The 26,824-nt window shown below is 38.3% G+C and overlaps 1 protein-coding gene across 6 annotated transcripts in view; it reads left to right on the forward strand.

Moving 5' to 3' along the window:
* Arb2a (ARB2 cotranscriptional regulator A) overlaps nucleotides 1–26,278 on the forward strand; it is a 383,888-nt gene extending 357,610 nt beyond the window's left edge. For 4 of the 6 annotated variants that reach the window (XM_070031084.1, XM_070031089.1, XM_070031095.1 and 1 more), the window contains one exon: nucleotides 23,232–26,278. In XM_070031084.1, the coding sequence (XP_069887185.1) occupies nucleotides 23,232–23,374 (143 nt within the window). In that variant the 3' untranslated portion in view covers nucleotides 23,375–26,278. Of the gene's footprint in view, nucleotides 1–7,626; nucleotides 7,661–23,231 lie in introns of those variants that run through there. The other 2 variants (XM_070031085.1, XM_070031092.1) reach the window with 2 other exon arrangements.
* Nucleotides 26,279–26,824: the final 546 nt, after the last annotated feature.

Genomic DNA, 26,824 nt, shown 5'->3' on the forward strand with positions numbered 1-26,824 from the left:
CAAAGAAATAATCTTATAAATGCGTTAGAAACACATGCATGAAAGAAACGAAAACATTAAAATACATATTTAAGGGTTCGTTTTCCTAACATCACATTATCTGATCTTTTCCGCTTGACTCATACCTATACTAGATATTGCAAATAAGGGAAACCATGGGACCTATGTTTCTTTGGGCCTGGCTTACTTCACTTCATATAATTTTTTCCAAGCCTTTCCATTTCCTAACAAATGGGGAAATGTCATTCTTTCTGATGGAGGGTAAATGCCCAAAAGTGGGATTGCTGGATCATAGGGGAGATCTATGTGAAGTCTTTTGAGGAACCTCCATACTGCTTTCCAAAGTGGTTGAACAAGTTTACATTCCCACCAACAATGAAGTAAGGTTCCTTTCTGTCCACATCCCCTCCAGCATCTGTTGTTGTTAGAGTTCTTGATTTTTGCTGTTCTAACTGGAGTGAGGTGATATCTCAATGTTGTTTTGATTTGCATTTCTTTTATGGCTAGGGATGTTGAACATTTCTTCATGTGTCTATTGGCCATCCTTCTTTCTTCTTCAGAGAAGCTTCTCTTTAAGTCTTTTGCCCACTTATTTATTGGGCAGTTGTTTCTTTGAGGATTTGTTGTTGGGTGGTTTAATTTTTTGAGTTCCAAGTATATTTTAGATATGAGACCCTTGTCCGTTGTATGGCTAGTAAAGATCTTCTCCCAATCGGTGGGCTTTCTATTGATCTTGCTAGCTATGTCATTTGCCCTGCAGAAGCTCTGCAACCTTATGCAATCCCATTTGTCCAACCTTTCTTTGATTTGTTGTGTTTCCGGGTCTCTATTCAGAAAATTTCGGCCTGAGCCAAGGAGACCTAGGGTTTCTCCTATTCCATCCTGTAATGTTTTCAGTGTGTCTGCTTTGAGTTCTAGGTCTTTGCGACATAGACTGTCTAGTTGGATTAAAAAACAAGACCCTTCTGTCTGCTGCCTGCAGGAGTCACATCTTGCCCATAAAAACAAACACATTTTCAATGTTAAAGGCTGGAACAAAATCTACCAAGCAAACGGCCCTCATAAACAGGCGGGAGTTGCAATCCTAATATCAGATAAAATAGACTTCAAATTAAAATTCGTGAGAAGAGATAAAGAAGGTCGCTACATACTAATTAAAGGATCTCTCCTTCAGGAGGATATTACAATTCTAAATATCTATTCGCCAAACAATGGAGCACCCAAATTTATCAAAGAAACACTACTTTCCCTCAAATCCCATATAGATCCAAAGACATTAATTGTTGGGGATTTTAACACACCACTCTCCCCACTAGACAGATCAACTCGGCAAAAACTCAACAGAGAAACCGCAGATCTAAACAGCTGCATAGATCAACTAGACTTAACAGACATTTACCGAACATTTCACCCAGCAGCATCAGAATACACGTTCTTCTCAGCAGCACATGGAACGTTTTCTAAAATAGACCACATTCTAGGCCACAAAGCAAACTTGTCTAAATTCAGAAACATTGAAGTTATACCCTGCATTCTCTCTGACCACAAGGGAATAAAATTAGAACTCAACACCAAAAGCCACCAAAGAAAGTCCGGTATCACATGGAGGCTAAACAACACACTGCTGAATCAAGAGTGGGTCATGGAAGAGATTAGAAAGGAAATATTCATATTGATATAACACATCCAAGTTTTTCCAGTTACTATACATCTTTATCAACAAAAAGTAACCTGGGGCTTGGGAAGGTGGCTCAGTGGTAGAGCGCTTGCCTTGCATGCATGACGCCCTGGGTTCGATTCCTCAGCACCACATAAGCAAAAAGAAAAAAGCCGGAAGTGGCACTGTGGCTCAAGTGGTAGAGTGCTAGCCTTGAGCTGAAGTGCTGAGGGACAGTGCCCAGGCCCAGAGTTCAGGCCCCACGACCAGACCAAAAAGAAAAAACAAGTATGTGGAGATATATAAGAAAAATCCTGAAAGGATATATTTCAAGTTCTTATAACTGATAGGACTTTTACTATTTTAGCTTTCTTCTTTTTTAATTATCAGGGTTTTGTGCTTTATTCAAATTTTAAAAAACAACACAAATCATCTTTTGTTTTTCTGGGAAGAGTATTTATGTCTGATGATTCTTTATATAGTGATACACACTTTTGCTTGCTAATTTTTATTTAGAATTTCAGTAGTATAATTGTGTAAAAATCCTAGTATTCTCTCTGTATGGCATTCAATTATTTTTCTTACATTTAGGCCAGAGAAATTAGGACAAATCAGAATTGAATCTCGCGTATGTAAGATTTCAAGCACATTGATAGAAAAGAGAAAAAAAAAGAATCATAATCACTAACTCCCTCATTTCAGCTGTCAGAATAGATATATGTACTCAATTCTACATTTTCTAATGAGCATGGGAAAAATTATCATAGTTAAATATGAACCTCAAATATTTTGGAAACTTTGCTTTAGCCACTTATTTTAATCACCCTCCATCAAATCCTTTACCAAAACTCCTAGCAAATAGAAAACTGGACTGATTTCAATCTTACTGCAATTAACTCTCCCAGGGCTAACCATCAACATGACAGGAAGGCCTGCACTCAAATTTCCTCCTTTTCTGGATTGTGTCTTTCTGTATAAAATATAGTCAAATATAGAGTAGTAGATAAGTAACTCAGCAAGGAATATTTTAATCATATTTTTATGTTATAAATAAGATCGTTTATCAAAAATGCCATAAAATTTACTGATTTGAATAGTATTCTCAATCCACAATTTCAGATTGATATCAAGTAAGACCATTTTGTGAAAGGTAATGAATGATAGAAAGAGGAAAGGGAGCAGGAAGAGGGAGAACAAAAGAGGGTAGTGAAGAAGTGAACATGATCACAGTACACTATCTGTTCGTATGAAATTCCACAGTAAGATTTAACTTGCACAATTAATATACACTAATAAAAATTCCCTTTGGGATCAGATGTCATGTGGACACGTATGATTCTAGCTACTCAGGAAGTAGGAGATCATAGTTCACAGAATATTATATATGCCACATAATTATATAAATTAATAAATTATATAGATTAAACTATCAGTTTATTAAACAAATTAGTAATAATAAGTTATTTTAATTTAATAACCATTTAATTAATTTATTAATTAAATTTAAATTGTTTAATTATTTATTTAATTTAATAACCATTACATAATTATATATAACAATTTGGTAGTTTTAATATGTGTTCCTGGACTAAATTCTGTACTGGAGAAGGATACTGATATGAAAACAACTGATAAAATTAACAAACAGGTAGTAGAATTAAAAGCCATTATGTTGGCATAATGTCTTTGTTTGATAACTGTACTCTGACTCCATTAAGAGAATTTCTTAGCCAGTTCTCACATCTGTAATTACAGCTACTCAGGAGAATGAAACCTGGAAGATTGAGGATTAAAGTCATGTTAGGCAGAAAAGCCCATGAGACTCTATCTCCAACTAGCCAGCAAAATGCTGGGCAAGAAACATGATGCAAGTAGTAGAGCCCCAGTCATGAACAAGAAATCTTAGAGAAATCTCCAGGTGCTGAGTTCAAGCTCCAGTGCCAGCACAAAAGCAAAAACAGAGAGACAGAGACAGAGAGAATTTGTCATTAGAAAAAATATACTAAAGAGAATGATATTTACAACCACTTTCATTTTTCTAAAAAAACTATTATTATGTATACACACACACATGTGTGTGAGCATACACAAAGCCAGAGTGAATGTGAAAATTAATGTGACAAATGTTTTTAAGTGCTAGTGAATCTAGGTAAAAGGTATTCAGAAGTTAACTCTTTTTCGTGCAACTTTCTATAAGTTTGAAAACACTGTAAAAATAATTTTTGTTCTAGAAGTATTTTTTTTCTTTTTTTTTTTTCTTTTTTTTTTTTGTCGGTCGTGGGGCCTGCACTCTGGGCTTGGGTGCTGTCCCTGCTCTCTTCAGCTCAAGGCTAGCATTCTACCACTTGAGCCTTAGTGCCACTTCCGGTTTTCTAATTGTTTATTGGAGATAAGAATCTCATGGACTTTCCTGCCTGGGCTGACTTTGAACCAGGATCCTCAGAACTAAGCTTCCTGAATAGCTGGATTACAGGTGCAAGCCACCAGCACCCAGCTTCTTGAAGTTAGTATTTCTGAGTTTGCTTTCTTGTAATATTATAAATTTAGGTCCATGTAAGAAAAACTGTCGAACTTGACAGTCTACCCAGATGCAAGTCTTTATGTCTGAATTTACTGTAAAATAAATAAATAAATAAATAAGCCACTGATTGTTCAATTTGGGTATGGAGAAATGTGGGGAAATACGGACTAACCAGAACTTTATTAGAATGAAATATGAATGAATACTTATTCCAAAGCTATTTTAAATAAGAATTGCTCATAAAAATACCCACTTAAATTGTGTTTGTTTACCACCATATGTAACGCTGTAATTAAGCATCTGTCAGTGATTCTAGGGGCTTTAAACTTGTAAAATCTTGCTCTGGGGCCCACAAACTTCAACTTAAAAGGTTTCACCAGGGACCACATAAGGAAACAAAGTTTTTCTTTTTCAGGAGGGAAGAGGGGAGCAGGAGATATGATTAAATAATACAAGAGTGTCTATGGTGATATATTAAAGGATGTGAAGATGCTTTTTCCCTTTGTGAAAATAGTTTTAAATTTCATTTTCCAATTTGCTTTGTGTGATTACTCCAGTGACTTTTAGTGGTCATCTTATTTGTATTACTGTATAATTTGATAAGATTCAAGTAAGTAATTTTACAAAACTATGTAGTTATGCATTATTCAGGCAATCTATGGGGCTGCTCTGTATTAGGTAGTATATGAGGAAAAACTCAAATTCTATAAAACTAGGAATACTAAAAGCAACTTGTGTGAAATTCTTTTTTGCTAGAACCACTTCCTTACCATTTCAATATGTAAGAAATTCACTTTTATGAATGTTAGACATTTTCTCAGTGGTAATAAAATTTAAAGTATTCTACTTGAATCAAAAGCAATTCTGAAATAAAGTAGAAAATATTTTTGATTCTAGGGTAAATATTGTCTTGCTTTGCATATATAAAACACAAGTTTACAATCTGAGTGAAATCATTCCCCAAAATTCAAAAATTTTTTCTCAAGCAGTTAGGTTTTGGCTACTGTATCAAAGTGAACCCAGGGTCTGGGAATGTGGCTTAGTGGTAGAGTGCTTGACTAGCACACTTAGAGCCCTGTGTTCAATTCCTCAGTACCACATAAACAGAAAGAGCCAGAAGTGGTGCTGTGGCTCAAGTAGTAGAGTGCTAGCCTTGAGCAAAAGTAGGTCAGGAACAGTGCCCAGGTTGTGAGTTCGAGCACCAGGATTGGCAAAAAAAAAAAAAAAGTGAACCTAGAAATTAAACATTTTCTCTGTATAAATAAATAAATAAATAGAAGCATGTGAACCTAAAGAAGTACACATGGTTCTTAGAAGTATTGTGTGTAAATTATTATATTGTTACTTTCTGTTTTATCTTGAACTACTTTCCTTGGTAAAAAGCATTATTGCTTTTATTTGGTAAAAAAGACTACTATGCTAAATTCTATGTTCTGTCCCCATCTTCAAAAACATATCATGACAAAAGCATTAAAAATATTCAAAGAATTTTTGACATCACTTTGCTTATTTTATTTAATGAAAGACTGAAGAACGGAAAGACCTGCGAAAATTAAATAGGATAGTACACTAAATGTGTCATTTTGTATATGGCATGCTCTTCCTTGAAATTATAAAAATGCTGTCCCATTTGAGGCTGTTCTTTTCTTGAGCCATTTGTATGTTCAAAGTCAGTCTCCTTTAACAAAGTAATTGTGAGCTTCCTACGCCTTTAAAGGATACAGTCTGTAGTTGTGGTAGAAGGAGAAGAGACAGAGAAGGGTGATAACACATTTTTTCTTAGTATTATTCTTTTTTTAAAAAATAGAAACTGCTCTTAGGACAGTTTTCCACAACCCTGTGTTTTTACTGGTCAATATAAACTTTGGCCTTTTTAAAAAACAGTGAGATATTTTCTTTTCAGACAGCAGTATCCTCCTTTTCTCTCATAGGCAGATTAATTCCCTACCTTAGTTTCATAAGTCAATTCACAGGTGTTTTTCCTCATTATGACTTTTTAAATTTTCTCTGTAAGATAATAGGTATCATCCCCTACAGTGAAGCCCAAAGAACATATTTGGTATTCTTCGGGAAACAGTTACCGTCCTTTGCTACTTTAGTAAGATAATTTATATTTTAAAAGAAAAGAATAAATTATACCTTGCATTTTAAAAGAGAAGGACTTTCATAGTCTTGTTTAGAGTCAACATGTAAAGCAAAGAAATGGAATCAGATATTCTTGCCAAATTCTGTAACAAACTTAAGTGCATGACATTTGTACTCCATCACAGTGTTTCAGACCCCAACCTTGTAGCTATCTACAGACTCAGAAATAAATTTAATTTCAGAGGAAGAAATTTTAATTTTTAAGCAATAACAAAATATTTCATTATATGAACAAACTGAACAATTTCAGAAAAAGCCATATAAAAAGCCCAATAGAGTTTATGAAATATCATCTTAAGATGAGGTTTGGTAAAGAAGCAGCAAGGATTATGACAGTAACCAGTTTCTAGGATCTTGCCCAGTAGTTGGTTGTCTTTAAATTTTTATTTAAAGACAGACCTTAGTGGAACCCATGCTCAGTTTAATTCATGAATTCTAACTTGATACTCTGTAATACTATCTACTATTGATTAGCCCTAAATGAATCAAAGTACTTTTGCTATTCTTGTATGATATAGTAGTGAAATATATATACTTTAAAATCAATGCACTTTTATTTTAAGGGGACATATTCTATTAATGTATCATGCAAATAAGTTCAAATTCCTTTAAGAATTCTTGCCATTAGTTGGGCATTACTGGCTCACGCCTGTAATCCTAGTTTAATCAAGAGGTTGAGATCTGAGAATTGACATTCAAAAGCACTCTGAGCAGGAAAGTCCTTGAGACACTTATTCTCCAAACAACCAAGCTGGAAGTGGGCTGGAAAGGTGGCTCAGTGATAGAGCGCTTGCCTTGCATGCATGAGGCCCTGGGTTCGATTCCTTAGCACCACATAAGCAAAAAGAAAAAAGCCAGAAGTGGCGCTGTGGCTCAAGTGGTAGAGCGCTAGCCTTGAGCTGAAGAGCTGAGGGACAGCGCCCAGGCCCCGAGTTCAGGCCCCACGACCGGACCCCCTCCCCCCCAAAAAAGATGGAAGTGTGTGGCTCAAGTGGTAGAACAAAAGAAGCCTTGAACAAAAGAAGCTCAGGGACAATGCCCAGGCCCTGAGTTCAAGCCTCAGGGAGGACGGGTACCAAAAAAAAAAATCTTGCCTTGTTGAAAACAAGAGATTAAAGGAAAAAAATTCAGAGAGGAAATGCTTTTATATAGAGAATTATGGGTAAAAACGTGATAATACAGTCTCCAGACTTGGAGACTGAGTGTAACAAAAATAGTCTGTTTTTTTTCTTATTACATTCACTCGGTTGAAAAGATAGCTGACATTCTAGAAACTGAGTCTGTCATAGCTTTTATTTTTCAGCATTTTTCAGCAACTGAATGATCAAGAAACCAACCAACTGAGAATGTGAAGAGTTGATGCCAGCATTGATCTCACTAATTAATAGTATGAATACATTTCAGGCTATTTTGTTTCTAGTTTATAATTTTCTTAAATTCATAACTGGAAGAAATAAAAGATAAAACAATTAGAAAGAATGAGATAAATTATTAATATATACTATGTAGAAATTTCAAAAAGTGTAGATACATTTTTAATAACTAGTGTCTTAATAATTAGTGCTAGCTAGTAATCCTAGCTACTCAGGTGGTTGAGAACCAGCTGAGACAGAAACATATGCAATTAACCAACAAAAAGTTAGACTGAAGGTATAGCTCAAGTGGTAGAGTACTAGCTGTGAGTGATAAAGCTGACAAAGGGCAGTAGGCCATAGTTCATAGTTCAGTAGGCCATATGCAGTTTAAGCCATAGTCCAAGCACCAATAAATAAATAAATAAATAGAAAAGGATAACTGAGCAAGGTTTCTAGATATAAAATCAGTGTACAAAAATTAAATACATTTTATGTAGTAACAACAATTAAAAGAAAATGTTTGTAAGAAGTGTTGGTACATACCTATTATTCCAGTACTTGAAGGTAGAAGCAGGAAGATCACAAGTTGGAAGACAGCCTTGGGATAATAGTGAGCTCAAGGAGAGCCTAAATTATATAATGAGGGCTTGTCTCAAAAATGACACAAAGCAAAAAATGCATATGCTTAAAAATCCATTTATTGTCGCATCAACATATATAATGATATGATATGAAAGGAATTAATACAGAAAGTATAGGGGTTGGAGATTCAGCTCAGTGAAAGAGTACCTTCCTGACAAGTTCAGGCCTACAAAAAAGAAAGAGCTCTGCAAAAAAAAAAAAAAGTTGCTATTATTTTTTTTCTAGATCTGGGTCTTGCTGTATTACCAGGATGACCACATACTCCTGAGCTCACAGGATCTCCAGAACTGTGGTTAGGAAGACTTTTTTTTTTTGTAAGCACAAAACTCTGGAGTGGAGTCCTAACACCATTCTCACTGACACCAAATTCATTTCAGTGTCCCTAGGAACACCTTCAATGTTGATAATTCACCAGAAGAACTCAGAACTCGCTGACAGCTGTTATATCCACAGATACAGCTTTCACAGCAAAAGGAAGCATCACATATGGTAGGATCCAGGCAGATTTCAAGTCTGAGCTTCCAGTTGTCCTCTCCCAGTTGAGTCACCATGAACAGCCTGTCTTCCTGGCAACAATGTGTGGAAATACATATGAAAATTATAAACCGAGAAATCATACCAAAAACTTATTATCCACAATATTTATCAAGGCTCAATTATATTGACATAGTTGACCAATGTTATGATTGATTTTATTCTCTTGTCCCTCCAGAGAACAAGGTGATACTATGCAACCAAAATCCCATTACCATTATGTTATCATCATGAAGATCACTTTAGGCCTATATTCCACAAGTAAGAGAGAACATAAAATGTTTGGCTTTGTGATCTTGGTTTATCTTGCTCAACATGGTGATCTCCAGTCCCATTCATTTTCCTGCAAATAACATAATTTTCTTTATCATTGTGTATAATATATGTATAGTCTATGGTGTATATACATTGATCCCATGACTTGGCTATTGTGAACAGAGCTGTAATAAGTGGTGTGTGCAGGTAACTTTCTGATATGTTGATTTATTCTTTTTCACATATGTGCTTAATACTGGTGTGTGGGGTTAAAATTAGGTATGTATCTTAGGTTTTTTTTGAGGACTTTTCAGTCTAGTTTCCATAGTGATTGGTCTAACTTACATTCCTTTCCTCCCTTTTGTCCACCAACATTCATACCAGCATCTGTTTTCTTCCTTCCTTCCTTCCTTCCTTCCTTCCTTCCTTCCTTCCTTCCTTCCTTCCTTCCTTCCTTTCTTTCTTTTTTCTTTCTTTCTCTTTTTTCCTTTTTGGTGCTGGGGATTGAACTCAGGATATTGCATTTGCTAGGTAAATGCTTTACCACTAAGCTACATCGCAGCCCTCTGTTTTCTTGATGGATTGCCATTTTTTACTGCATTGAAATGGAATCTTAGTGTAGCTTTTTTTAAATTCATTTTGTTCAAGTGAAGGATGTTGAACATTTCTTCATTTATTAAACATTATTCAGGAATTATTCAGTTCACTTGGATTTTTTTTTCCATTTTGCTATTTAGGTTTTTTTTTAGATCTTCATATATCCTAGATATCCATCTTTTACTCATTGAATAGCTGATGAAGACCTTTCCTGTTCAATGGATTATCTCTCCATCCTGGCATTGCTTCCTTTTGATGTGCAGAAACTTTAATTTCATGCAGGCCTATTTATTCATTGTTGTTCATATTTCCTGGGCAGTTGGAGTCCTATTTAGAGAATAATTACATAGATCTATAGCTTCCAGAGTATAAGATAGAAGAGATCAAAGGCAGTAAAATGAATTAGGAGGCCATTTCTGAATTCTAAATGGTGAGTCATTAAATCTAGATCACTCTACATAGCAGAACAAATGGAAAGGAAAAAATTTTAAGAAACGTGTTGGGGAGCAATTATCAGAATTGGTTAACTCACCGGAATGTGAGCTAACATCAAAAATGACAGAGTCTTGGAGCTGGAGCAGTGCTGTATCCATTCCTAGGAATGAAGGTCTTGGTGGAAAAGCCTACAGAGAACGTGCCCAGCTATGTGTGAACTGCTTGCAGACACGGAGTTCTGTCACAGTATGGTACCCTTCCCAACACTTTATCACTCCAGAACAGTGCTCCTAAAGATGGATGAAGTAGACGTATATAATCCACAGAGAAAATGCCATTTAACAAAGCAGTTTAGGAATACTTGAGGAATGTCACCCCCTTCAATGTTCTCACCCCTCTTGGACCCATGCCTTCTCTTTTCTTACTTTTTCAGTATATACAATGAATTCTTGACTACACTCGCCTCCCCTTCCCCCATTCATCCCACCCCCATTCTTGCAAGTACTCATATCCTGATGCTTACTTTGTTGGACTTTGAACCAGTCATTCTAAAAAAAATTATACTATTTGAGCTTTCCACAGAATGTATTTTACTTCAGTTAATTCATTTGTAACCACTTGCATACCACCCAGTGTGTTTACTTGTAGATTTAAAGGCACATTCTAGGTACCACAAATGAAGGAAACCATGCAACCTTTGTTTCTCTGGGTCTGGCTTACTTCATTTAATATAATTTTTCCAAGTCTTTCCATTTCCTTAGGAATGGCACAATATCAGTCTTTCTAATAGATGAGTAAAATTCTATTGTGTACATATACCACATTTTCTTGATTGATCCATTCATCCATTGAGGGACATTTGGGCTGATTCCATATCATGGCTATGGTGAACTGTACTACAATGAACATGGTTGTGCTGGTGGCTTTACTGCAATTCTTGTTTATGTTCTATTGGATAAATACCCATGAGTGGCATTTCTGGGTAATAAGGTAGTACTATGTTTAGTTTTTTGAGGAATCTCCATACTGCTTTCCAGAGTAGTTGAACAAGCTTACATTTCCACCAACAATGTATTAGGGTTCCCTTTTGGCAGCACTCTTACCAGCATTTGTTGGTTTGTTTCCTTGAAAATGGTCATTCTAACTGGGATTAGGTAAAATTGTAGTGTTCTGATTTGCATTTCCTTTATGGCTAGAGATGTTGAGCATTTCTTCATGTGTCTATTAACCATTTTTACTTCTTCTTCTGAGAAATCTCTATTAGCCCATTTATTAATTGAGTTATTGTTTCTTTGAGGGTTTTTGAGGGTCCAACTTTTTGAGCTGTAATTTTTTGAACTGTAAGTATATTCTGGGTATGAGATAAATATTTCTCCCATTTGTGGACTTCCTATGTAGCTTGTTAGCCATGTCCTTTGCCATGCAGAAACTTTTAAGTTTGATGCAATCCTATTCCCTACTTTGAAACCTTACTTTACTGAGCCCACTTCCAATTCTTGTACCAGATTACTAATACTATATCACTGCCTTTATTATATGTGAACTAGCAGTCAATGAATTTTTTTTAATTTAATTTTATTTTATTTGTGAACATACTGTACAGAGGGGTTACAATTACATGGGCAGGATAATGCGTACATTTCTTACCAAGCATTGCAGCCTCCTCCTTTGGTTTACCCTTCACATCCCTTCCCAGCCTCCCCCCTCCCCCCAATCCCAGTCCTTCTCCTTCCCCCCCCTTCCTCCCCCCCCCGCACCGACGTTGTAAAGCTCGTTTTGGACAAGTCAATGAATTTTTATACTCCAGTTTCTAGAAAAATGCTTTCCCTCTACCCTGAGAATTTTGGGAGAGGCAGGAGGACATGGTAAATACAATCAGGAAGGGTTAAATCCACCTTTCTAACTCTTGCAATTTCATTATCCACCTTCAAATATACAAGTCAGATTGTATGTTTCCCTGCTTAAACATTGCAATCAGCTCTCCTAGTGGACTTGGAATAAAATGTACATACTTTACCATGGCCTGTAAGAGCTTCCATGGCTTGGAGGCTGCCCACCTCTCTGAATCATCTACCACTTCTCCCTCGCCCACTCTGTTAGTCAGACTTTTCATGGCTGTAACAAAACCTGATATAAACAACATAAGGGGAAGAAAATTTTATTTTGACTCACAGTTTTTGAAGTGTCAGTCCATCCTGGTGGGATGGGTGTGGTAAAGCAATGGAATTCATATTTTAGTGGCCAGGAAGCAGAGTGCAAGACCTAAAGACTTAGCTTCCCATTTTTCTTCTACATAGGTCCCAGCCTATGTGACAGTGCTGCCCACATTCAGAGCTGGTCTTCTACTTTAGTTAATCCTCTGTGGAAACTCCCTCACAGACTGTCCAGAGTTGTGCTTTACTAATCGCCTTCTCAATCCAATCAAGTTGACAATCAAGATTAATCATCCTGCCAGTGCTGGTGGCTCAGATCTGTATTCCTAGCTGCTCAAAAGGCTGAGACTTGAGGATACAGGTTATAAGTCAGCCTGGCAGGAAAGCTCATGAATTTATTTATTCCTTCCTTCCTTCCTTTTTTTTTTTTTGTTTTGTTTTGTTTTGTTTTTGGGTCCGGTCGTGGGGCCTGAACTCTGGGCCTGGGCGCTGTCCCTCAGCTCTTCAGCTCAAAGCTAGCGCTCTACCACTTGAGCCATAGCGCCACTTCCGGCTTTTTTCTTTTTTTGCTATTCCTTCCTTTTTTCTTTTGTTGGTCATGGAGCTTGAACTCAGGGCTTGGGCCCTGTCCCTGAACTATTTTGCTGAAGGCTAGCACTCTACAACTTTGAGCCATAGCATCACTTCCAGCTTTCTGGTGGTTAATTAGAGATAAGGTTTCATGGACTTTCCTGCTCAGGCTGGCTTTGAACCATGATCCTCAGATCTCAAGCCTCCTGATTAGCTAGGATTACAGGCATGAGCCACCAGTGCCCCACTTCCATGAAATTCTTACCTCCAACTAATGACCTAAAAGCCAGACATGTAGCTGTGCCTCAACTGGTAGTCGACTGAGCAAAAAAGCTCAGGGAGAGTACTCAGGCCCTTCCCCAAGACACACACACACACACACACACACACACACACAAACACACACACACAGAGTTTTACCATCCCACCATCAAGTTGTCATCACTCTAGCTTTTGGTTTTACAACAATGAGAACCTATTTCCTCCAGAGCACTTGTTCTTCCAGAACCCTCCTGCACCACTCTGCTCCAGACTTTCTCTCAGCTTTGTCCTACTAGTCAGGGCTCAGGTGAAAAGTCTTCTCCATCCAGTTCATATTAATAGCTCTTTTCCCATTGTGTCCTTTTGGTGCCCTTCTTGAAATCTATTGTACTTAATTGTACAGGTTTGGATTTATTTCTGGGCTTTTTATTCTTTCCAAATTTTTATGGTAGTACTATACTGTTTTGTTTACTACAGCTTCCTAAAAAATGGGAAGTATGATGCTTCCAATATTGCTTTTTCTTTTTTCAGTTCTTCTCCGACTAGTCAAGTCTTATAGTTCCATAAAAGTTGAGGATTGGTCTTTTTGTCTTTCTGTGAAAAATGCCATTAGAATTTGCTAGGCATTTGCCATGACCAAGAATGGCCCTGACAGCATTATACTAAGCAAAATTAACCAGCAAAGAAATAAATATTACACAATCTCCCTTAGATGTGGAACTTTTTCTTTTAAGTAAAATATACAAGATAGAGAATAAAATAGATGTTAATAATATAAATATATAATATTAATAATATAATCATAAGTTATATGTTGTAATATAAACAATAACATAATAATAAATAATAAATAAAGGTAAATAATATAATAATAACTATAGAGAGACTAAAATCCTTCCTTGCAGTAAGGATGGGAGGAATAGGGAAGTTTAGGTCAAAAGATACAAAGTAGCTGATATATAGGATAAACAAGTCTAGAGTACTAATGTATAATTTGAGATTGTATTTGTATTGTATTAGAAATTATTATTATTGAAGAGATTTTAGCTGCTCTTATGACAAAAGAAAATAACTGTGATAGTTGTTCGTTTGTTTCACTATAGTAACAATTTTACTCTCTGTGTATCCACTAGCATTATTTTGTAAATCTCAAATATAGTCGATAAAATGTATACTTAAGTGATATTAAAAAATTCACATAAAGTGCTAGAAGAAAGTGACAAAGGGAAACTAGAAAAGGATATTTGCCCACACTTTGCTCTGGTATTAAAAGGAAACAATGTATCCCTGGAGGCCAAGTCTTATGGCAAGAGTAGAAGTAGTTTGTGAGAGAAGAGTTAAAACCAAGGTGGGGGGGGGGGGGACAAGAAGAGCACTTCTATACCAGCTGCCTGGGTTCAATAGATAATTGAAGTAATAAAAATTTATCCATTTTTTATTGATTAGGAGAAAGTTGATGAGTAAGATTTGCCCCAAGGTTTAATGTCAGAGACCTTCTGAAGACTGCTTAATCTACCTGAAAAATGAGTTGATTTCCCAGGATTGGCTCCTTGGGTCTTAAACAACACCATATATCTTTGTCCCTTCCTACCTCTCATCAGACATGAGAGATATTTGGCAGAAAAGTTGCTAAAGAAACCCAAAGACAGACTTCCACAGAAGCTGCAAATGATGGTAATGTTTCCACTAGGATCTCACATTTTTATTTTAGTCTCTTTTCTTGAATCAAACTTGATATCTGGCATTTAGGGTCTCAACACAGGGCCAGATTTAATGGACATACAACATGGTAGCAGTGGAAATGACTTACATGTATCTTACCTTGGTAATTTAGCCAGACAATTCAACACAGTTCCAGAGCTCTTCCCAACATTAACCACTCACTGACTCCCAGAGTAGCAGGCAGTCCCACATTTGCTATTTCTAACTTTCAGGGTTCTATGAGGGACCCTTCTCTGTCCAAGTATTGATAAAGTTGTTATTTTTAATTGCCTTCTCCTTAGAAACTCTAGAATTCGTTTTAAAATAAGTCTTCCTAGTTGTATGTTATTCCTTTTTAGGAGGCCTTATTTTTCAATGTTCTGATATTTCTTTATATTCTTTATAACTTTCTAAAAATAACTGCTGGTGAGCTCATAAATTCATTAGCTTATCCCATTGGGACTCAATAATGCATATTACAGACCTTCTGATTGTTGTGTATTAGATTTTCTCAAGCATCCCCTTACCTGTTATTATCAACATAGCTATATTGACAGGATCTTCATTACTCCCTAACTTCCCATACTTCTTTTTCTTGTTAAAGATCAATTTTTAAAATCAAGTCTCGTCATTTTGAAAGTATCATAGACACATTATACTGTTCATATTAATGTGTTTCATATCTTTCTAGTCTATTTCCTCCTTTATCATAGGAAATTATAACATTTATTCATCACCTTTTGCTTTAAAAAAAATACATGTTTTTAGGAAGAGATACACAGTGAAAGTAAGGACATATGCTTGGCTTTTTCCCCCTGAAATAAAAATATTAAAAAATGACCCTTCAACAAAGCCTCCATATCACATCAAGGCACTGAAGTCATTCTCAAAAAGGTAGAAGAGGGGGGTGGGGGCGGAGAGGGATGGGAAGGGGAAACAAAGGAGGAGGCCACAGTACTCGATAAGAAATGTACTATCTTGTCCATGTAATTGTAGCCCCTCTGTATGGTATTTTCACAATAAAATTAAAAAAGAAGGTAAAAAAAAATGACCCTTCGTATTCAAAGACAACTTTGTGAACAGCAGTAATTCTTATTCTAACCTAACATATAAACTGCTTAGAAATTGTTAAAATTATCCCATAACTTCTTGTACTTAGACCTTGTACAATAAAGTGGCTAGTAATAATTAGAATAATGAATCACCACAATCTTTTTTTTTTTTTTTTTTTTGTGTGGTTGTGAGGCTTGAATTCTGGGCTTGGGCACTGTCCATGTGCTCTTCAGCTCAAGGGGAGCATTCTACGGCGTGAGCCACAGTGCCACTTCCAGTTTTCTGGTGGTTTATTGGAGATAAGAGTCTCATGGACTTTCCTGCCTGGACTGGCTTTGAACTGCAGTCCTCAGATCTTAGCCTCCCGAGTAGCTAGGATTGCAGATGTAAGCCACCAGCACCCAGCACAAAATTCTTCTAAATGATATTTTAGTGATGTTTACTATTTGATTGCTTACAAGTCTGTTTTCTGTTTGGACTATACCATTTATCAGTAAACTTTATCTCTGGCAAATCTGACAAATCTGGGGGGAGGGGTAATAACACTAGAAGATAATTATTTGCTTTCCCAGAAAGTCTGGCCCTACATTTGGGGAATTTACATATAAGATAAAGAACATACTTCTTAATTTAAAATTTTTACAAGGCTGTGGTAGAGCATACACATAGCATTCAAGAAGTCCTGGTTTCAAACTCAGTCACTCAAAACAAATCTATTTATAGAGGTAATAATTATATATAAATCTTAAGAAAACTAGTTGATAAAATAAGATACAGACTGGGTGCTGATCACTCACACATAATTCTTGCTACTGCAAAGAACATGGCTCAAAGCCAGCCTGGGCAGAAAACTCCACAAGACTCCTCCAAAATAACCAGCAAAAGACAGGGCGTGAGGTGTGGTCCAAATAGTAGCCAGACAAGCTAGCTGAAGAAGGATGAGGCCCTGAGTTCAAGCCCTGGTTCTTTTGATTAAAGGGGGAGGGGAACAGGGAGAATGAGCTACAACTTTATCTCAATATCTATCTACAATGATAACTAGATTCTGGTTGCTAATGTAGCAGCAAAGTAGTTTTGGACCTGACCTCCATTCCCCAAAAGTCCTAAGCCCTCAGATCTATCTAGTGAAGAGGATGTAGACAAGGCTGCCTTTTAAGAAAACTTAGGCCAGGTGCTGGTGGCTCACACCTGTAATTCTAGCTACTTTGATCTACCTAGACTGAGAGCTGAGCATTGAGGCTTAAAACCAGCTGAGGCAGGCAAGTCTATAAGACTTATTTCCAGTTAACCACCAGATTACTGAAAATGGTGCTGTGGCTCAAAGTGGAAGAGCACTAGCCTTGAGCAGAAGAGCTCAGGGACAGTGCCTAGGCCTGAGTTCAAGCCCCACAACTGACAAAAATAAAAATAAAAAATAAATATAAAGAAACACTTCTACAGAACTCATTACAGAAAAAGTAATTGGAACAGACAAGACAGAAATTACACAGTTTCCATCTCTCTTATCCTAGTCTTGAGCATTCCATTCCCCATGCTGTTTTCAGCCATTTTTGTTTAATGTCAGTTCCATTACATGATGCTTTTTTCTTAAACGTGTAGTCTTGTGGGAAACAAATAATACTTTTTAGCAATTTTATCTTTCTCTTATGATTTATATTCTCATTCTTCATACTTAAAATTTTCTAATCCTTTTGATTCCACAATAAGTAATGTCATTGGCAAACTGTGGAAGAAATATATAAAAAAAAGATACATATTCTCTGTGGTCAAAGTTGTTTATTTTTATGTATGAAAATAGAACAATTAAGCATGCTGGAATTGTTTTTAAGAGAGAAGAGTAGAAGAAAGGAGAAAGATAGAGGGGGTGAGGTTGGACAGATACATTATTTACGTATGTGCCTAAATGAAAAATCATTACTTATAATTCCAGATAGGTTCTGAGATCATTATATTCCAAGCCATAGTAACAATCCAAAAATAGTGCTAGCAATATAACTCATTCATTTAAGAGGGAGAATTATTAGAAGGTCATGAATTGGCATTAACTAGAACTAATAAAAAAGGAGAGAGAGAGAGAAAGAGACAGAAGCCCGGTATCCATGGCTCACACATGTAATCATAGCTCAGGAGGCTGATATCTAAGGATCTCAATTCAAAGCCAGCTGGGGCAGAAAAGTCCAATCCCTGATTTCAAGCCCCAAGATCCCTCCCTCCCCCCCCTCTCCACACACACACACACACACACACACACACACACACACGCGCGCCACACACACACACACACACAAACACACACACGCCACACACACACACACACGCCACACACACACACACACACACACACACACACACGAGACAGAGACAGAGACACACAGAGAGAGCCACTCAGATTATTAGGAGAATTATCTCTAAAGTAAGAAAAAAAGATGAAATATTCATTTTTATGTTAGGTGAACCATAGTTATCTGAATACTTCATATTGAAGGAAATATTGCACATAATTTCAATATCCTAAAATAAATTCCAGAATTAACATAATTACTTGTTTATAATAGTCAAATAATCATATTGCCCTAGTTAACATATATAATTCATAATGAGATGAATAGACATTTCAGTAAAGTGCTCTGGAAAGTCTACCTGAGAATGCATGATGAAAGAAGTCAGATACTTGATTTTGTACATAGAGAATTTGACAGCTACAAATGTACACTAATTCAGATAGACTGATTGGCAATTCACATACAAGAGGCAGCAGGGCCATCAGCAATGAGACTTTTTACAAGATAAACCACTCCTGATAATACTCTGAAAAACACAAAAGTGCACACTCCCTTTGATTTATAAGATAGTGTCATGCCTGGAAATTTTAGTATGTATTAAAATTGAACAACGAGTTCTGTGAGCTTAAACCCCAAGACTGTAAACAAAAAAGGAAAAAAGAAACTTTAAGTATACTTTAAAAACTGGTTCTGTGGCTCAAGTGGTAGAGTGCTAGACTTTAGCCAAAGAGCTCAGGGACAGTGACTAGGCCCAGAGTTCAAGCCCCATGACTGACCAAAAAAAAAAAAAAAAAAAAAAAAGATCCTTGGGTGATTCTCAAGAATACTTTAAATTTCTTTGTAGGTAAACAGGCTTTCCAACGAATATGCAGCAAAATTCACCATGCTGCCCTGAAAAATCACAAGATGTCCACCTATCCCTGACCACCAGCTCCTACTCAGTGTCAATAGTACCTCACAAGCATTTTGATCACCAGAAATACTCCTACAGATGTCCAAAATACCTGTAGAGTCCACTACTTTTTTCATGAACATGTAGCTTTTACCTTTCATTTTTATGCTTAATTGACTTTATAGACTGGGAAATCGAATTCAACCCTAAGTGAATTCTCCAGTTAGAATAAGCTTGCCAATCCAAAAGGATATACCTACCATTTTCCTGAGAACTAGCAGGCATCTGATGTAAAAAGCCCTTTTTTTCCTACTTTGTATAAACCTCTCTAGATTGAGGGTATGGATATTTTTTAATAGAAGTGAAGTTTGGGGCTAGGCATGATTGCGTATACCTGTAATCACAGCTACTTTGGAAGCAGAAATCAGGATGTTTGCCCTTTGAGGCCAGCCTGGGAAAAGTTATATAGACTCACTGGGCACCAGTGACTCATACCTATAATCTTATCTACTCAGGAGGCTGAAACCTGGAGAATTGAGGTGCAAAGCCAGACCAGGTAGAAAAGTCTCCAGTTAAACAACAAAATGCTAGACTGCTTTGAGCAATGCTAGAGAGCCATGAGCAAGCAAGCCTATGAAAAGTTCAAGAACCCAAGTTCCAAGTTCAATCCCTGATACTAGCACAAAAATACATACATATACATGCATGCGTACATACATGCATGCATACATGCATGCTTGCAAACATGCATACATATTGAGATCCAGTTTGGAAAGCAAGCCAGGCATGCTTGTACACATCTGTATCCCAGCTACTTAAAAAGCTGAATTAGGAGTATCCAAGACCAGGCCAGGCAAAACTTTGAGACTTCTATAAAAATTTAAGAAGAAACATTTTGTACAAAATATTCATGTTACTATTGCTTAGCTTAAAGAGAATTCTGCCTTCCCCATCCCACTCTTACGTAATTCAGTTGAGAAGCTACCTTCCCTACTACCTTTACTCCTTCTAACTTCCTTTCCTCTGAAGGAAGCACACATTCTTATTATTTATGCTTTTACATTGTAATGGTGAATGTTGAGAGCTAGTGTAGGTACTTATTCAGCTATCTCAGGAACTTTGATCTCTCCAACCCCAGACTAATCAAGAAGAGAGTCATCATACTGTAAAGAAAAAAATCTTTTGTAGTGATTTCATCAGTAGGGAAATGTGCTCATCTTTCAGAAATAAGAAATAAAGAAGTTAAAATTTCTTCAGACCATTGATGCCTAGATCCCACTAGATTCATAGATTGAACTGGATTTCAGGGAGTGGGAGGAATTATGACAGGAGTTCTTGAGAAAGTTTATGACTTGATCATAGCCTTGGTAATAATACTTGTAGGTGTAAAATGATCACTGTGGAAGAAATGCAAATGTGGCTAGAATCTTGGGAAACTGAAACAAAAAGAAGCTATTAACACCTACCGCTTGGTGGTTTTTTGCCTTTATGTTTTGGTTTATCATGTTTGGGCTGGATGTTGCATGTGTTGTACATGTGAAAAAGGTCTTTCACAGGAAGAAATAGAGTTTAGACTCTTCTATCATGATAAGTACAATTTAGTAGTTGACACTGAACTGAAATTAGGATTGCAAACACTGTAGAAATAGAGACAGACATTTCATAATCTTATCCACAGCTAGCCTCCTTCTTGATACACCCACAAAATTGTATTTAAAGTAGCATGTCTGAGGATATCCTAGAACTGCTCACTTACGTTTGAAGAATATAAATGCCTCCAGATTCAAAAGAATCACTTAAGAATATCATTTGAATAAATCAGTAAAATTTATAACAATATCAGTATGTCCCATACATTCTTTTGAACTTGAAGTTTTACACATTCACTAATACAGGCAGATGTGGTGTGTGTGTGTGTGTGTGTGTGTGTGTGTGTGCGTGCGTGCGTGCGTGCGCGTGTGCACGCGCACGCATAAGTCCTGGCTTGAACTCAGGGCGTAGCCATTGTCCCTGAGCTTCTTTGCTCAAAACTATACTATACCATTTCAGCCACAGCTCCATTTCTGGCTGGCTGGTGTTTAATTGGAGATAAAAGTCTCATGGACTTTATTGCCCAGGACAGTTTTGAACTGCTGTCCTAAGATCTCAGCCGCCTGAGTAGCTAAGATTACACATGTGAGCCACTGCCACCCAGCCAGATGTGGTACTTTTTTTCCCAAGGATTCTATTAAGGTGGTCAGGCTAGATGTCAGTGGTTCACACCTGTAATCCCAGCTACTCTGGAGGCTGAGAACTGCGACCATGGTTCAAAGCCAGTCAGGTCAGGAAAGTCAATGAGACTCTTCTCTCCGATTAATCACCAGAAAGCTAGAAGTGGAGCTTAGCTCAAGTGGTAGAATGCTAGCCTTGAGCAAAGAAGCTGAAGGACAGGGTCTGACCCTGAGTCCAAGCCCCAAGTCCAGTCACTCTTTTTGTAAAAGAGTGGTCAGAATCCAGACATTTTATGATTTACCAAGATAACCCAGACCCACCCATCCCATTGAATAACACTGCATTTTTCTGAAATGAGCACATAAGTAGAAAAGTAACATGGATTTTGTTTTACTCTGCATACTGTAGTGCTGGGGGATATTTCTAAAGCATATGATTTCAGCAGTAGGTCTGAGCTCCAAATGCAGGCTCAGAGACCAGACTGCTAAGAAAAGGCCATGTCTGTGAGAGTATCTCTGAAGAGAGGGGTCCTCCAGGAGGGCCAGCTCCCACAGCTAAGTCACATGCACAGACTGTAGCTTTCTGCTCTCTGGCCAACAGACTGCAGCCATAGCATCCTTATTGTTGTAACTCCCAGATTGTGATACTGTCACAAAACTGTTGCTAGGCAACAAATGTGGTTACCAGGTCTCAGCGAATAGCTGAAGGGAAAAGCAAAGTGTTGCACCATTGTAGAGTAACCATAGCAATGACCTACTATTACAGACTAAAGAATTATCATTAACGATGTTAAAGTATCAGACAGCGGCCCTGAATTCAGAGTTCCAAGCAATATCTGCATAATTGAGTGATCTAGGAAAAGCTTTTGACTGTTTTAAAGCTACTCACTCATGATTTCTATGGGAGATATTTTATAATTATTTTCATTTTTGCATTTTTTAAAAAACTGTTCAATTGTGAAGCTATTGGTTAAATGGTAAGCTATCCCAGTAGTCAGAAACATATTAACTTGTGTCTTCGTGTCCACTCATCAGTGTTATTTGTTGGTGGTGTCAAATTGAAGGTAGGTTTGATCTGAAAAACAGTATGCACTGACATTAAGTCCAAACCCTAGAAAGACGCTGTAGTAAAACAACCCTATAAATTGACCAATTGCATTTTCTAAGTGGAATTCCTCCTGACAAAATAGGAGATCTACATGTTCTTTTAGCAGTTACTGCTTCCAAACACTTTTTTTTTTTTTTTTAGCTTTTCTAACTCTGACCCCTTGTAATCTGGTTGGGGGGGGGGGTTGTTTTGTTTTTAAGTCCCCTGCTAGGACACTTTCAGGGCCTAGTCTCTTCTGAACGTGGCCCTTCGTTAAGCATCTCCTGTGATTTGGTCCCAGTGACCTCGCTGAGGCAGTCAGGTTTAACATCACAGCCTCTGGAAGAGACTGGGGGTGGGGGGGGGGGGTGACTAATTTTATCATCTTAGGAAGCGGAGACACTAGAGGGCTGTGGGGCGGGTTTGGAAGCCGGATCGCACGCTAGGGAAACCAATCCCGGCGCGCGCGGGGCCGGGGGAAGTGGGTGGTTGCTAGGCGAGAAGGGGTGTGGCCCTTCAGCCGCGCTCCTCCATTGGCCCGGAGGGGCTGAGGCCCCCGGGTCTCCGGGCCGCGCCTCCCGCGACCCGCGGGCGAGTCCCGGGCCGGGTCCCCGAGTCCCGGGCCTGCTGGGTGGGGAGGCACGCTGGCGTCGACGCGGCCCAGCCATTTGGCGGCGGCGGGCCTTCCGTGAGGCGCGGGGCACGGCGGGCGGAGCGCCCAGGTACAGGTGTGGCCGGGGGGCGGGGCCCACGGTGGGCTCGGGCTCGGGCGCGGGGGTGGGGGGGGCGCGGTGCCCGGGCGCGCGGCCTGGGCGCTCCCACTGCCGCGGCCGCCGCGCCGAGCGAGGCCGCCCGCTCACCGGCTCTGTGCTTCCCCGCAGGCACCGACCGGCACGAGCTCACTTCCTGGAAGAGCTTCCCGTCCATTTTCAAGTTCTTCAACGAAGCCGCGGAGGCCAAGAGCAGCTCGCAGAAGCCGGCCCTGACGCGACGCTCGCACCGGATCAAGCACGAGGAGCTGTGAGGGGAGGGCGCGGCCGGGCGGGCGGGCGGCGGGCCGGCCGGGGAGGGCAGCCGCGGCCCCGCGGGCGCGCCCCGGCACGAAGCCTGCGGCCGCCGCGCGCCGAGCAGCCTCCCAGCCCCTCATTAGATTGTTTTCTTCCCCGAGCACGGGGTCGTGATATATACATCTAAATAGCGTTTTGCATTATTTCTAGATGAGTGCAACTGTCAAAGCAATATGGGTTCACTGGCCGTGCTTCCCGCGGGCCGCGCCGGGGCTTCGCGCCGCCCGTCAGCGCGCAGATGAAGGCTGACAGCGCCCTGCCCCGCGCGGCCCGCGCGCCTCTAATTGCCCCGGCCGAGCCCTCGCCGCGCCGCGGCCTGCGCGGTGTCTGCGCGGTCCTGCCGCCCGCCCTCCCGCTCGCGCCCGCCTTCAGCTCCGCTCTCCCCTTCCGAACGCCACAGGCTTTTATTCCAGACTTCAGACTTAGGTTTTAACAAGGTTTTACTCCGAGACTGAATCTCTTCTGTCTCTCTCCCTCCCTCTCCCTCTCCCTCCCCCCCCCGTCTCTCCCTCCCTCCTTACTTTCTCCCTTCTCTCTCTCTTTCTGCCCGCCCCCCCCCCCCACGAAATGCCAAATTTAAATTCAGAACGTGAATGCTGCGATGTACTTGTACTTCGGAGAGTGCAAGTTGTTCTCTCCCTAACGATCTATTTTCATTTCGGGACCACAAGAAAAAAACTTTGCGTAAAACGCTCTAAAGTATGGAGTCTGCGCTGTGGCTGAAGTACCTTGACACTTGAATATGAGACTTTCCACAAATCTCTCATCTCAGAAGGGAATGTGTAAAGATCATGTAATGAGCAGATCTTTTACATGTAGGTCTAAAAGGTCACATTTGCAATGGAATTTCCAACTTTGTTACAAGAATTGGCTTTACTTTTATAGTATGTAATGTGTACTGAATAGCGTTGTAATTTAGATGACACACTTGGGTTTTGCTTTTTATATCTTACTGTAAAAAAAAAAATGGTGGTGGTTAATCCTTACTAGAATGATCCACTTTGAATCTTCCTGGAGTTGGGCTGTTTTAGGTAGAGAATTTTTACTGCCATGAGGAAAATGAAGTTTCATTGTCTGGAATCTTTTTTTTCTCCTGAAAGGCTTGTTAGAAGGGCTAAAATGATTTTTTTTTTTCAATTTTCTTCTTTAGTAGCAAAAGAAAGACTTGGTGTGAGTGATTGTCTTTCAGTCCTGTGGTTAACATTTAACCACATTAAAGCCTGTAGGATTTTGCCTTATCATTTGACAGTGAAGTCTGTTAATCAGCTGAGATCTTGGTCAACACTGTGAAATACAAAAGATAAAATAAGTTAGCATTTTTGCTAGCTTTCGAATTTAAATAATAAAGAGTAAACTTCAACCTAATCAGTATTTAATTACTTGAAGAATTTAATTACCTAGTGAAGACCATTTCTAATGAAAACAGTTCTGAATTTAATACTTCACATCCTTTTTTTAAAAGTGTATGCAACAAGTCATATGCCTGCCTTATTGGAGAACATGATACAATGTACCCAAAATGACTTAGAATTCTCTGATGCAGCAGAGAAATAACCTGAAACCAACCATCTCATGGATGAATGTTTTTATGTCATGAACCAATTTCAACAAGTATTAATATCTCATGCTGCATTTGGCATATAAGTACAATCATTACTACTATAGTTTCAATGATGATAAATTAAAGTGATCTGTATCCAGTAGTCATATGTGTGTATATGTTGGTGTTACTTAAGCAGAAGATAGGAGGAAAAATCAAAATGACATTTTATCCAGCTCTCGATGATTCAAAATATGTAACTGCAAACAATATCAAACACACTAGTCTGTGATATTGACCCTTTTATCTGGTGTATTTTAGAAGTAATGTGAGGGAATTTGAGAATTGATGTGGATTGAATATATTTTTCCAACTGTTATAAATTGTACATTGTTTTAAATATATGAAATTGTTCACAGGAAACTAATTTTGTAGCACTAAGAAACAACACTTGAGGAAGGCTAAATTTGTGAAGTTTCTGTAGCTGAATTAAAGCAAAGTAAATATGTTCAGCATATAAACCAAATGACTCCTATTCCTACTCTCCAATTTTCTTACCTCTATTTTTTTAAAACCTTGCATCGAGGAAATCACTGTTTGAATGCCTTTAGTACATTAAAACTGCTGGATTGAAAGGCCTTGTTTAACTGTCTATAGAGAGCTATTTGCAAACTTAAGTTGTGTAAATGTAATTTCTACTTGTAGATCTGAGCTCTGACAACCCTGGAGGAGCTAGGCAAACTGTGCCAGACCACCAACTGATCGAATTCTTCATACAGTTTTTAACCTGTTGATTATGTGTCTGTTGGTATCAATGTAATAATACTGTTTGCTTCAGTTTTCCTGAAGTAGCAACAAGCAACTAATTGTTGCCGGTCTGCTTTCAGGGCAGCTAGTATTAACAGTATTTCTGCTCTAGTCTTGTCCCCCATGTTGGTTTCTGTGAACAGGTTTTTAGTTGAGTAGAGGGATAAAGTTAGGATGCGGGAATTTTATTTTAATTATACACTTAGTTCTTAGAGCAAGTTGAATGAGAAAGGAGATGTTGGTAAATCTAAGATTAAAAATAGTGCAGTTGAAACTTAAAAGCCAGATAATTGCTTTGGGAATTTTTACAGGTACCTAACCATACAGTCCTCAAAGTCTTCTTGGATATTTAAAAAGAAGACCATTCACTTGTAATAACTGTTCTTTTCACAAATTTCTACCTTGTGCTTCAACCTGGATTGCTTTCTTGTTTATATGTCAAAAAAACCTGAAGCACAAGTTAACTATATATTTGTTTGCCATTTTAAAATAAAGACAGTTTACCTAACAGAAAGTGGTGTATTATTCCTGCTCAGAAGTTCCTTTATTCACCAGTTGTATAGAGGACTTTAGAGTTGAAATGTAAATAGAATAATGGGATAATGTTCATCAATATTTTAAGCCTCACAGCTTCTTATTTTTAGTAGTTTTATTGTAACAATAACAATAGTACTGTACTATCTTAGCTTCAACTGAGTACTTGCATCTTTCATAAACTTAACATTTAAGTCATTTCTTTTAATATTTAAAATACTTCTTTGACTAGGAAATTCAAGGAAGTATGCATCAAACTATTATGCCTAAAATAAAATTTAACCTACCATAAATAAATGTTTCCAAAGGAAGTCTGGTAGGATGAATTTGCTTCCAAACTCCTGCCCAAAGTACTTTGTCCTGTCTGAAACTAACTTGTTTCCATTCCTTTTATAGCATTTCTTTCTTAAAACCTGTAACTCCTCTGAGAGATTTGGGTGGCAAGATATGTTAACTATATTATCTCTGCTAATAAGATTTTTTTTCACATTCTATGGATTATCTAGAGTTCCAGTCCAAACTGTCA

The sequence above is a fragment of the Dipodomys merriami genome, unplaced genomic scaffold, assembly GCF_024711535.1.
Source record: "Dipodomys merriami isolate MVZ:Mamm:240054 unplaced genomic scaffold, mDipMer1.0.p SCAF_20, whole genome shotgun sequence".
Classification (NCBI taxonomy): domain Eukaryota; kingdom Metazoa; phylum Chordata; class Mammalia; order Rodentia; family Heteromyidae; genus Dipodomys; species Dipodomys merriami.